We start from the raw sequence: 13,397 nt of genomic DNA, 5'->3' as shown, positions 1-13,397 counted from the left end.
GGAGGAGAACTGTGGGGTCCTTGGTGCTCTCTGAGCTTGGTTCTTTTCTTGTAGTCATTTCATGACCGAGCTAGGTAACATCATCAGTGCTAGGAGGGAATTGGGTTTGCAGAGTGGAGAAAGGAGAAGGAGACAAGAAGGAGGTGGAGGAGAAGGACTGTGGGGTCCTTGGTGCTCTTTAGGCTTGGTTCCTTTCTTGCAGACATTTCATGATCCAACTAGCTAATGCCAGCGCTAGAAGTGGGGTTTGCCCTCTGTTTATATACAAGTTGCCTCGCCATTATAAGCCTGATTATAAGCCTCACCAGTATTTATAGGAAGCCTTAGCACGCCTGTTTTTCTTCTTTTTCTCTTAAAGTTGCTTTTTTATTTCTCTCCCGATGGTTTGCAGCTGCTATACGTTACTGGATTTTACATCTCAAGGGCTGGACGAGGCTACTTGTATTATAACCGTTAATTGTATTAATATCTTAACTTTTCATTATTCTGAAATCCACCTTCCGGGACTCATGTTTTAAATGAAAGAAAAGCAATTGGAAGTAGAGGGAGGGCATAAAAACGTAATGAAGGCAAGCGTTGGAAGAGTTTTCGCTTTATTTTCAAAGGGTCTTTTCTCCCCCCCCCATACAGTACTCTGTAAAACATTTACTCAGATGGGCTTGCTTTCCGATTTCGCCGTTTGTGAAGAATTCAGCAGTTTGCGACTGCAGCATAATCGAGCCATTACTGAACTAATGAAAGCAGCCAACAAGCAAATAGACAATGAGGTAATTCTCTCTCTCTCTCTCTCTCTCTCTCTCTCTCTCTCTCTCTCTCTCTCTCTCTCTCTCTCTCACTTTCTCTCCCTCCCTCCCTCCCTCCCTCCCTCTCTCTGCTTCCTGGCAGGCCCATTACAAGCATGCTAGAACAATATTTGGAATTTCAAATCATCTCTTTTAATCGTGCAAAATGTTCATTGCTATGGCTGTGATGAGGTTGTTTTTTCCCCCCACCGCATCTTATTTTGCTGAAGGAGAGCAGAGAGGTGAAAAACCACCATTACAGCTAGTTCTCGACTTACCACAGTTCATTTAGTGACCGTTTGCAGTTACAACGACATTGAAAAAAAGTGGCCCAAAGTTAGCCAACTGATTTTTATGTCTAAGGTGGGACTAGAACTCACCATCTCCTGATGATTCGCCCAAAGTCACCCAGCCTTGGCTAAGGTGGGACTAGAACTCACAGTCTCCTACTTTCTAGGCGGGCGCCTTAAGCACTAGACCAGACATGTCAAACTCGCGACGTCACATGATGTCATGCAACGTATCGGAGCTTTTTCCCCATTGCCAGCAATGGGGTGGGTGCAGTTTCCTTGTGTTGCGTCTGGCCCGCGGGCTGGTAGTTTGACACTCCTGCACTAGACGAAACTAGGCCCTTTCCTTATGATCTTCTCAGCTTCCTAAATTTGTTCCCTTCTCAGAAAATGCCCCAACTGCCTGCTTGCTTTGCAAACAGACCTTCAAATCATGGGTCCGATCTCTTATGTGTCTGGAAAAAGTGTTTTTTGGGGTTTTTAAAATTCATTGTTCAGTTTTCTTAGGTGGGGCTTTGTAAAATATCCTGGAGAATAGGAATAAGACTACATTGGGAAAGAAGTTCAAAACTGCTTCTCTGTTGGATTGACATTTGTGCTTAAAAACTGTTGGTTTTTGTTCTCTAGGCTTTTCATTTTGTTTTCAGAAAAATCCAATTTTTGTTTCTTGGTTGTGTGTTTGGTACTAATCGTCTCTTTCTTCCTTTCTCTGTCACGTAGGAAGTTGGTCCTGGTGATTCCTACGCAAACAGGTACGTGTTCAAAGCTCCAGGAATAATGTTCAAGCCAGCTACCTATTTAACATGTCGACTTTAAAATTGCTTGGTAGAGCTTTACTCTCTGAAAAGCATTTAACAGCAGCTTCTGGAGTCCCTGCATTGTGGAAATAAAATTCCGATTACGTTGGAACCGTAAATCATGTAATGTAAAATCATGTAATGTAAAAGTCCTTGGGCATCACAAGAAGAGACTTTTGCTTTCTGTTCTGTTCTGTTTTTCTATGTCTGAATTGGAAAAACTGAGACATGTCTAAGGCAGGATAAAAATCAGCAGCTTGAGCCTTAGGCTGTCACTAATCTGGATATTTTTGAACATGGGTGTCTCCTTTCTATTTCCATATGTTGCTCGTCTATCCACGAAAGAAAGTTTTACAGTGGAATATTACCCTCTTTTTTAATTTATTGTTGGTGGTATTTGATTTTTTTTAATAACAACTCCGTATTAATAGGCTCTTTTAAAAACTAGGGAGAACGAAATCCTCTTCGAAGCGCAGACATCCCGTTATGTTAACGAATTTGATGAGATTTCACGGCTTGGGAAAGGAGGGTATGGAACAGTATATAAGGTATTTATAACTGACTATATCAACATCAGCATTGGTTATAGTCGAATGGGGAATAAGGCCCATTGGTGGTGGGTAGAAATTGTGGCAGGCCTTCTTTCAATATATCTTAAGATTTTATTCTGAGCAGATTTATAAAACACGATGCAAGAATGCACCCTTAAAACAATAAAGTGTTGGATTTGCTGAATTACATAATTTGTAGCGTTTGTGCAGGGATGTCATGATACACCGTGTGGCCTTTCTCCCTATTTGCCACCCAAGGCCCATATTCTGAATCTGGCAGGTGATAGTTATTTATTCCATTTATCTCCCGCCCTTACTGCATATTTGAGAAAATCCCAGTGTCTGGATGAAACTTCTTTACAAAAAGTGACGTCCGTGTCACCCATTGTTCTAAATTTGTCTTACACCCTTCTGCCTTATTGGTCTTCTTTCAGGTCAGAAATAAACTCGATGGCCAATTCTACGCGATTAAAAAAATCCTGATTAAGAAAGCCACCAAGCGGGACTGCATGAAGGTAACGGCCTTGTTTTGTGTTGGCTGGAGGGTGTTTTGCAAAGACAGGTGCCACGGTTCTCAGATCGGGGTTAGTCGATGTTTAATATTAAAAGAAATCTGTCAGTTGCAGGCAGAAACTTTGCTATTTATTGCCTTGCTTCAAAAAATCTGGTAGCTGCAAAATTACTGTATTTCTGGGAAGAAGAATGGAGAGAGAGAGAGAGAGAGACAAAAACCAGGAAGTCTGGAGTTGAATAGTAGTAGCCCCACCCACTTTTGACTGACACTTCTTGCCGATTAACCCCGCCTACTATTTCTTGCTTGTACCCCCAGTACAACGTCGATGGGGGCTTAGAAAGAGAAGGTGCCCAGCTCTTCAGGAGTCTTTGCCATCATCCCACTCAAAACCATTTGCTTGGGGGGTGCAGAGTTTTTCAAGGGGCGCCCTTGGGCTTGCAGTGCCCTTATGGTGGACGTTACATCTTTTGGGGACGCAGGAGATGACCAGGCAGAGCCCGAGGGAAGGGGTCCAGCACATCATCAGTTTTGAATCCCTTCGCACCAAGCGATCTAAATCCAGCCCATCTTGAATTCCACTGACTCTTCTCTACTGCCAATTCACTTTGACCGTTAGTAGCTCAGATTCTTGTACAGAACGGTAGCGTGCAATAAAACCTGCCTTCACGTGAACAGCCTCGGTTCCTTGATTTCTTGCGCCTGACAGGTGGGGGTAAGGGCAAAAGTGAAAGGCACTCTTACTTCCATTTCCGGAAAGTCGATGGGCATCTTGGGAAAGAGCGGCTTACCTGGTCATACCTATTGTGATAAGTGTCAACGCTGCTAACATCGGATGTTTTTGCATTGACAACAGATGGAAATGTAGCCATCTTTTACCTTTTGCTTTTAGAGTTAGATGATGCTGGGAAGGTGTGTGTGAACGAGAGTCCAGCTAGACATAACAACACTAGACCTAGTGTGAGAAACAAGGTTATTGTAACCAGAGCTGATAAGGAATTGGGGGCTGGAGAGGAAGCCGGAGCTTCAAGCTAATTGGGGAATGTGATTTATGACTGTTAATTGGAGGAAGGAATTGTGCTTGGATACTATGTACTCAGGGGAGGGGAATTCAGTTTTTGGCTTCGATTATGCAGTGCCGATGTTATGCTACTCAAAATAAAGACTCTTTAAGGTAAACAATGCCTTGAAGTTCTTTCGAAGAGCTTCATCTGTCAGAACCATAACAATAAGTCCATCTCTGATCTTTACGTAGGTCCTACGGGAAGTGAAAGTCTTGGCTCAGCTGCAGCATCCTCACATTGTAGGTTACCACACGGCTTGGATGGAACACGTTCAGCCAGCCTGTCCAAAAGGGGAGCATATTTGTTTGTTTATTCCATAGCTATACTTCTTGTCTCATCTGCCTGACTTCGAGCAGTGCGCAGCGTTTTATAATTTGTGGGCTTCATCTCACCCTCTCAAAGAGGTGCCTTACAATGGCATAAAAGCAGAGATATAAAACTATTCGAATTAAAATTCACGGCAATTAGAGGATTAAAACCAAGAGCATGGAAGGTACAGGGTCCGTAGGGTGGATTCTGACCTGTTCACATGCCCCGTGATGGCCCCGACAAATAAATTGCGTTCTGCCCACGACAATAATAAAATCCAGTTTGATTTTCACGCTGTGCACCTCGTATGAACCCAACGGTATAAAATTGTCTTTATAAAATGTCCTTTTTTTTCCCCATTTTAGGTGGCTTAGGCTTGGATCTTCCGTCTCTCAAAATGTCTTCGGAGCCAGGAGATTCCGAGTAACGTATTCTAGGATTCCACAAGAACTGCCTCGTTTTTTTTAAAATAAATTCTTTTTTTATAAATAAAATTATTCGGGAGGGGGGAGTGTTGGACCACGAAGGGCTGTACAGTTCCCTTCCCTTCCTTGATTTTGAGGGTTTTTTTTCCTTTTTTTGTTGTTGTAGGGACCAGAGTTGCATTCAAGAAATGGAAGACAGTTCCATTATCTTTGCCAGTCGGAGCCCGGAGGATTCCCTGGGCAGAAATTCTAAAGGAAGTGAAGGGAATGTTTGCACATTTCCTCCTGGGACATATGGCAGGAGTGGGGAAAATGACACGAGCCACGACTTAAGGGACAGTGGAAATCAGTCCTCGGTCCTACGTTGCTGCACTGAAAATGGGGATTCTTGCACCGATGAAGATGCCCAAAACGAGAGACCTTCTCACCAGCCTTGTGTGGTGAGTAGAAATTCATCTTGAATAGGCTTTCATTCTGCTCCGGCGATTTTGAAGGACAGTTTTTTAAGCACCTTTGTAGATGCAAAATCTGCTCCTTGCTTCTGAAAGTGATCCCTTTGTGGGACTGCATCTGTAGAGGAGCGAAGCGGAAGAGGGGGATTGTGTTCACGGTGTGAAAAAATGTGCTTCAGATTTGTTCCTTTTTCAGAATAAGCCCAGCCCTGGGGATTCACACAACTTGGGTGAAGTGGGGACCATTCAAAGTTAACAAGAGTTCTGAAAAAGAGGACACAGCAACAATTCTCGCAGATAGGGCCACTGCTGCCTAAGTCGAGGTTGTAATCGCTCGGCCTGTCGTAGGTTTGCGTAGTGTTATATCTCTTTCTCATGGTGCATTGAAAAAAAAAAGTGCCTCCCTCTTTCCTTCTTAGGTTGAATATCACCTGATGCTTCACATCCAAATGCAACTGTGCGAAGCCTCTTTGTGTGACTGGATTGCCAGCAGAAATGACGTGTGTCTGAAAGCAACGGATGCCTCTAGTAAGTCTTAAAAGTCTAAGCCACAGGTCCCCAACCTTTTGGGCATCAGGGACAAGTTACGTGGAGGGAGGTTTTTCCGCGGACCGGAGGGGATGTGATTTTGTGTGCTGCCTGCATCCTGTGGATGGGGCTTTCCTTGTTTGTGCAGACCGGTTGCTGGCAGGCTGCGGCCCGCTACCGGTCCACGGACTGTGGGTTGGGGACCCCTGGTCTAAGCAACTGCCCTGGAAAAGATGCTTGCCTGGTTCTTGTTTTTTTTTTAATCAACATATTTCAAAGAGAGTCATTAACAAGCTGTTATAAAGACATTTCCAGTACTGGATCCAATCTGGGTCGGTCACCAGAACCAAAGGTTTTGTATTCTGAGTTTTTCAGACTCCGTGCTGGAGCCCAGCTAGCAGAGAGAAATCCCCCAAAGATGAGCTTCAGCACGCGTCTGGAAGTTCGGAAGACAAAAATGTCCGGTCCCTGTAACCGACCCAGGTTGGATCCTGCCACATTATCCCAGGATGCGTCAATTTGCCTTCATTTGTGACATTCCAGTATTGCACGTGCAAAAACTGTGTTGTTGTTGTTTTTAAATGTTTTTAAAGATCCTTATCATCATATTGAGAAACACTGGACCTTGAAGATTTTCCAGGAGCTGCTAGAAGGCGTGTACTATATCCACAGTAATGGGGTCATGCACCGGGACATTAAAGTAAGTAAAATACTCTTTCAGAGCCAGGCTGGGTATTTAGAAATTCTGCACTCAAAGAATGCATTAAGAACTTGGATGGGTGGTTAAATATTCAGAATCAAGAAACCATTATATGTTGGCATTATATTAGATATGGCAAACAGCAGAAATTCCTACTTAAGCCCAAATTTTTGTTGCTTCAAACCGACGAACGCCTTTTTAATACACAATTACCGGTAGTCCTCTGCTTAAAACAGTTCATTTAGGGACCGTTCAAACAACGGCACTGGAAAAAGTGAGTTACGGCCGTATTTCACACTTAACGACCGTTACAGCAATCCCAGAGTCAGTGATCAGAATTCAGACTCTCAGCAACTGACTCATGTTTATGACGGACGCAGCGTCCCGGGGGTCACACAATCCCTTTTGTGACTCTGATAAGCAAAGTCAGCTGTGTTATTAACTGCAGCGATTCACTTAACAACCATGGCAGAAAAGGTCGTAAAGTGGGGCAAAATCCACTTCACAAATGTCTCGCATAGCAAGAGAAATTTTGAGCCCAGTTGTGGTCGTTAAGTTGAGGACTACCTGTATTTACTGTGCATGCCCATTGCTCCTTTCCCCGTTTTCCCCTTTTCTCCAATTTCGGTCTCCTTCAGCTGGGAATCGCATTGCTTCCAGCAGGGTTTTTAAAAAGGCTGGGCTGGATGCCTGTCGCACACCTCCAAATTGCAGGAACCCCTCTCCGTTTTCCTTCCTAAATATTTCAAACGGAGGGAGTGTGTGCTCCATGCTCGAAATCCATGCTTGGGAGGACTGACTCAGAGCAACAAAGCCGACGCTTCCGGTTTTATTTTATTTTGACACGTCAGAACCAAAACTAGCGTCCCAGGAAAAGCGGACCCTGCCATAGCGCAGGAATCACGCTAAGGAGAAAAAGGAGGAGGAGGCTAGCATCCCAGGGCCGCTCCCCTACTTCGGACTGGCGGCACCCGCCGTCAAAAATCCTTTCGACAATTTTCGAAGCGTACGAAAACTGTTGGCCCATGTAGATAGAGTCCCACAGCTTGATGGGCATCAGCTCTTTGAGCCAGTATCTTGAGTTCCCACCGTAGACTTTCCGGATGTTGAATTTGCAAATGTCCTGCAAGGACCAGACTTGGCAGGACACTTGTAGGAGTATGTCCTTCAGTGGCTCCCAATAGGGGTCATCTAGGAGTTGGGGTAGGCGACCGTCGGAGTTGGTGAGCTTCAGAGGATAGGAGAGGCTTAGCAGCTTCCAGAGGAGGTTGGCCTTCTTTAGATTGGCGGCTTTTTCGAGGAACAGGAAAAGGCACGACTCGGCTCGCAGTGTTAAGGCGTTCACGTCTGCCCCGTAATTGAGGAGGAGGTTAATGATGTCTTCATGGCCGTTTCGGCAAGCGTGGTGAAGGGCTTCCTGGCCTCTCCAGTCCTTCCTGCACACGTCGGCCCCGTTCATCAGCAGAAGCGCCACGCACTTCCCGTCGGCCCCGAGGATGAGGCCGGCCTTGCAGGACGAGGCGTGGACGGCCAAGTGGAGCGGGGTCTCTCGGGTCATCGGAGTGGCGCAGTTCACCTCGGCCCCACGGTGGAGTAGCGTTTGAATGGCTTCGTGGTTGAGGGTTTGGGAAGCGAGGTGAAGGGCGGTCTGGCCGGCTTTCGACCTGTCGTCTATTCTTGCCCCCCGCTTCAGCAGGTCGGGGATTAGGTGATGACACCCCATGGTTACAGCCAGATGGAGAGGATGGTGATCACGGGGGCCAGCCGTGTCACTGTTTGTGGTCTTGACACTCTTCTTCAATTTGACAAGGAGATGTTTGCTATCATTCCTGTCTTCTGCTCTGCGGGGGTTCTCCGTGGAGCATTCTGCTCTTTGGGGGCTAAATGGGTAGGAATAAAATACATATTGGCAAGTTCTTTCTCTCTCTAATGGAGTATCTAATACAGTGGGAGTAGACTACAGTGTGCTTTCTAGATATCTGTGATGACATCAACTCCAGCCAACCAACCAAAGGTTTGGTCCTTCGCTGCTAAGCAGCTTGACTCCAGTGTTAATGGATTCTTGTAGGAAAAGGACAGGTAGAGCCCAGGGGTGGAGGAGTCAAGGGAGGAATCAGCCTAGAGTCATTACATTCCCACAAACGGCCTAAGACCAATCCCTCTTAAATTCCGTTGACTTTTTCTAGTTCCAGCATAGCGCTGACTTTTAATTGAGTAGATTCTTGTATACAGGTAGTCCTCAACTTACAACGGTCCATTTAGTGACCGTTCAAAGTTACAATGGCACTGAAAAAAGTGACTTACGACTGTTTTTCACACTTGCGACCGTTGCAGCCTCCCCAGGTCTTGTGACCAAAATTTGGATGTGTGATTGCTTCACCTTTATGACGGTTGCAATGTGACCTTCTGACAAGCAGAGTCCATGGGGAAGCCAGAGCCACTTAAAAGCCATATTGCTAATTTAACAACTGCAGTGATTCACTTAACAACTGTTGCAAGAATGGTCATAAAATGGGGCAAAATTCATTTAACAAATGTTTCACTTATTTTGGGCTCAATTGTGGCTGTAAGTGGAGTATTACCTCTAGAGGCATAAGCAATAAATCAGATTGGCTGGAATTTAACGTGTGGTCCTGATTCTTTGTGTCTGACAGTTCTTGCCGTTAAACATTTCCCAAATCCCGTATTATAACCGCTGACATTTAGTAACATATTACCTCATTTCAGGATCTTCATTTCGTGTATTATCTTGCACAAATCTCCCTTTTTTCTTTGACAGGGAGAAAAAGATATAAAAGTCATAACTGGCAACATGTAAGCTAGTGGAGCAAGCTATCACTTTTGATGTGGTTTATTGAAATCAAGACCATCCGAAGGCTATTTATAATTTACAATACATTTTGTTCTACTGTCTTAAGAAGTAGCTTATTCTTTGAATCTGATCTGAGCTTCAGCTAACCGTTTAGGTGCCTAGAAAGTGGTTGCAGAAAGTTTAGTTGTAACACATTTTGTGGGTTGTTTTGAAAGTGTAGGACTTTGTAGGAAGCCTGCTAAAATATTCTGCACTCTACATTATAATAACTATCAGAAGGATTGATTAAAGAACGCTTCGCTTTTTCAGGGAGGGCTTAATCCAATATACCTGTAAGATTTTATTTATCACAATAATCAAATTTAGATAGCCGCCTGCCTCACTAAAAGTGATACAAGATGACAACCTCATCACATAAGCTTGTGCTTGTTAACTCAGAACTAAGTCCCATTTAACTTTAAATTCTAAGAGTGGGTCAACGGAACTTACTTTTAATTAGATATGCCTAAGATTGTACAGTCATTCTGCTGCTTGTCAAAATCCCATTTAAAGACCCTTTGGTATAAAATTTGTCATTCTGAATTAAACATCTTTTCAGAAGTTCCGTCTTTGGACACTTTACATAAAATTCTACCTACACATAGTCCTCGACTTACGACAGTTCTCGTAGGGCTCGTCCACAGTTACAACGGCATTGAAAAAGAGTGACTTATGACCGCTTTTCACACTGACGACCCATCATTGCAGCAATCCCATGATTATGTAATCGAAACTTGGACACTTGGCCACTGACTCATTTTACGACGGTCGCAGTGTCCTGGGAGACACATGCCCCTTTTGCCGCCTTCTAACAAGCAAAGTCAAGTTAACAACTGCGGCAAGAAAGGTCAAAAAAATGGGAGAAAACTCGCTTAACGTTTCGCTTAGTGACAGAAACTGGGGGCCCGGTTGTAGTCATAAATCGAGGACTACCTGTATCCTGTTTTAAATTCCATTTTAGTCTTTTAGATTTAGCAGATAAAAGCTACCTGGCAGAGAACCGTTTGGTAAACTGAGTGGGACGGCAGTAAATCTTGAAGCATCGATGTATTGTTGGTCATGATTGCCTCAATTAGTTTTTCGTCTGTCAATTCGCTGTCCCATTTGCAAGGACGTCTTATCAAATTGCCCATGTTAGGAAAAAAAAAATGGGCAGAGCTGAGTGTGGAAAAACATGCATGTGGGGAACCTTACATTTGAGCCATTGTTCTTTTCTGATGATGGCGCTTGGTTCTGGAACCAGTTAGATGATGATCTCATCAATCTAAAAGGTTGCAGGTCAAATAGAGAGAGATGTACGGCCTCTAAAAAAATGTCCTATTCAGCTTAGGCTTACATTTCAGCTTGTTGAAGAGCAGGAGTCAAGTGAGGAATTAGCCTGGACTCTCTATGTAAACACAAAAGAGCTAGGTCTGACCTTCCATGAATAGCTTAAAGCAGGGGAGTCAAACTGCCCTCCCACGGTCCGGATGCGTCACGCGGAAGCTGCATCCATCCCAGCTTCGGCAAGGGGGAAAAAAAGTCATGATACGTCGCGACACGTCGCGTGACACGAGTTTGACACCCCTGCCTTAAAGCCTGGTCTAGTAGTTCTCATGTGAACTGGGGAGATTCCTGCGTAATAGGCAGAGAAAAATAAAGTAGCCAACTTAAACTTGACACGTACGGGTCTCTGGTTATTGGCGCCTGTTGTCGTCACTGGAGAAGACATCTAGAATAGAAAGGGGCCTTGGAGGGCTCTCAAGGCCGGACTCCTACTTGGTGCTCCCAACCGGAATCTCGCCAGCTCTATTTTGACACTTTCGGTTAATCGAAATCTTTTGCGCCGAATGTAATTGAAATGAGATTTGAAATTTCTGAAATACATTCAGAACCGTTTGTTTTGTACCAATAAAGGAGAATATTTGTGGCTCGGGGTTGAATTGAGGAGTCCTTGGCGCTCTCTGAGATTGGTTGTTTTCTTGCAGACGTTTCATTGGCCAACTATGTAACATCATCAGTGCGTTTGTTTTGTTTTCACAGCCCCGGAATATCTTTCTCCAAGGACCTAACCACCATGTGAAAATAGGGGACTTTGGGTTAGCCTGTAGAGATATTATAGAGGAAGATACCACCCACCTGCTAAGCGCAGAGAATAATTATGGTAATCATTCCGCTCTGTGCTTTGGTTATTGATTCGCAATGCTTTTTTTTTTTTTTAAGGCTAACATTCTCCCTTTATTTTGGTATAGCATTCATCCATACCTCTGGAGTAGGCACTTGCCTGTATGCTTCTCCTGAACAGCTCCAAGGCTCTCATTATGATTTCAAGGTACAGCCATCCCAACCTCCAGTCTAACTGTAGCTCTTTAAAAACAGGACCTCAGTTGTGCAATTCCATCTTTCAGAAGTCAATGGACATATATAAGCATAGCAATAGTCTTATATATTGTTCCATACCGCTGAGCGATTTACAAGGTCACGATGTTGCCCCCAATAATCTGGGTCCTCGTTTTATCGACCTTGAAAGGAAGGAAGGCCGAGTCAACCGTGAGCCGGTCAGGATCGATCTCTCGACAGTGGGCAGAGTTAGCCTGCAATAACTGCATTCTGGTTGGCTATCAAGAAGAAAAGAAGTACGTGAAAGCCAGCTTAGAGGGAGATAGAGAGCACCCTGGCAACAAGGGTTATAGCCCAATTATTTGGGCTTTTTTGGGGGGGGTGTTAGAACGATCACCTAAAAAGCAGCACGGTACAGCTTTGAAATTGCCAGGCTGGCGCAAAGCGGGAACGATCGATCCTGGAAAATGCTCTGGCCCACCTTTCTGCTTTTGCCAAAAACTTTCCTCCCTGGTGTCTGAGTCAAGAAAGAGTTGCCCCATGGCTGTTGCTGTACAGCGCACATCCCCACATTGATTCCGAAGAGTTCTGTATTAAAAGTTGCATTTAAATTATGGGGGGGGGGGGGGAAGAGTTCTAACCCTGAACATTTCTTATCTCCCCCTAGTCGGATATGTACAGTTTGGGTGTCATCCTGTTTGAACTCTTCCAGCCGTTTGGAACGGAAATGGAGAGAACGGAAGTTCTGATGGGCTTAAGACAGGGCACCCTCCCGTTCTCTTTTTCTGGGAAGTGGCCTATACAGGCCAAATACGTGAAATTACTGACCAGCGACACATCCTCGCGTAGACCCACAGCCCTTCAGCTGCTGGACAGCGAACTCTTCCATAATTCGGCAAATGTAAGCTTTGGCAAGATGATCCCGATTATCTAAATTATTACACATTTATCACAGAGTATCATAAACATTGGAGGTTCTTGAGAAGAGACCTGACAACCATTTGTCTGAAATGGTACAGGGTTTCCTGCTTGAGCAGGGGGTTGGACTAGAAGGTCTCCAAGGTCCCTTCCAGCTCTGTTATTCTGTTAAAGCCTGAGTATCATCATTTGATTGTAAGACAAATTAGCCCCTAATTATTGTGAGCCTGGATGATTATAATTTATGATAATGAGCCCAAATTATCCCATAATTGTCATAAATGTATAATAAGCCAGTTAAATAAGCCCTAATTTTGAATATCAATTCTCCTGTGCTGGTTAACAACCGTTAATAAACTAAAGAAAAAAAAGAAAGGAATGTAATTTAAACGAAATTAAGATGGCTATTCTTATTTTTAAAAAAGGAAGTGAGCAGCCACGTAGAAAAACGATCCCCTCCTATCCCTGCTAGCACTACTCTGTATATGGGAAGGCAGCAATAATTGTCTGCTTTGTTTTGTTCAGGTGATTTGTGCTCTTCAGCAGAAAGTGATGAAGCAAGAAGAAGAAATCAAACTGCTTAAAGAAAAAATTAAGCTGCTGTTAGAAGAGAGGGACGAAAGAGACAGAATCAAGCCCCTCGGATCTCCTGTTTAAATGAACCAAAAGTATTTGTCGTCGTATTAACTTTTAAATTGTCTTACTTTTTTTTTACATAAAATATTCCAGGTCTATAAGGGTGTCTCTCTCATTTGAACTGAAGAGAAATCGCAGAGAAGCATTCCTGAAATTCTTTATATAGTTTCTGACATTTAACAGTAATGCTGTAGTTACAGCAGGTAGCGAGGCCAGACAATCCTGGTTAATCCCAAAGAAGTTAAGCAGGATCGGGGCCTGTTA

At 44.1% G+C, this 13,397-nt stretch overlaps 1 protein-coding gene across 1 annotated transcript in view; it reads left to right on the top strand.

The window, feature by feature from the left end:
- Nucleotides 1-13,197, top strand: part of EIF2AK1 (eukaryotic translation initiation factor 2 alpha kinase 1) — a 17,830-nt gene extending 4,633 nt beyond the window's left edge. The window contains exons 2-14 of the mRNA XM_015820771.1: nucleotides 631-767; nucleotides 1,793-1,824; nucleotides 2,318-2,417; nucleotides 2,855-2,935; nucleotides 4,187-4,298; nucleotides 4,670-4,727; nucleotides 4,896-5,169; nucleotides 5,601-5,709; nucleotides 6,303-6,409; nucleotides 11,283-11,403; nucleotides 11,492-11,571; nucleotides 12,247-12,480; nucleotides 13,023-13,197. Of these exons, the coding sequence (XP_015676257.1) occupies nucleotides 631-767; nucleotides 1,793-1,824; nucleotides 2,318-2,417; nucleotides 2,855-2,935; nucleotides 4,187-4,298; nucleotides 4,670-4,727; nucleotides 4,896-5,169; nucleotides 5,601-5,709; nucleotides 6,303-6,409; nucleotides 11,283-11,403; nucleotides 11,492-11,571; nucleotides 12,247-12,480; nucleotides 13,023-13,154 (1,577 nt within the window). The 3' untranslated portion in view covers nucleotides 13,155-13,197. The remainder of the gene's footprint in view (nucleotides 1-630; nucleotides 768-1,792; nucleotides 1,825-2,317; nucleotides 2,418-2,854; nucleotides 2,936-4,186; nucleotides 4,299-4,669; nucleotides 4,728-4,895; nucleotides 5,170-5,600; nucleotides 5,710-6,302; nucleotides 6,410-11,282; nucleotides 11,404-11,491; nucleotides 11,572-12,246; nucleotides 12,481-13,022) is intronic.
- Nucleotides 13,198-13,397: the final 200 nt, after the last annotated feature.

The sequence above is a fragment of the Protobothrops mucrosquamatus genome, unplaced genomic scaffold (assembly GCF_001527695.2).
Source record: "Protobothrops mucrosquamatus isolate PMUCROS unplaced genomic scaffold, P.Mucros_1.0 scaffold1179, whole genome shotgun sequence".
Taxonomy (NCBI): domain Eukaryota; kingdom Metazoa; phylum Chordata; class Lepidosauria; order Squamata; family Viperidae; genus Protobothrops; species Protobothrops mucrosquamatus.
This window is presented reverse-complemented; position numbering and strand designations above follow the sequence as displayed.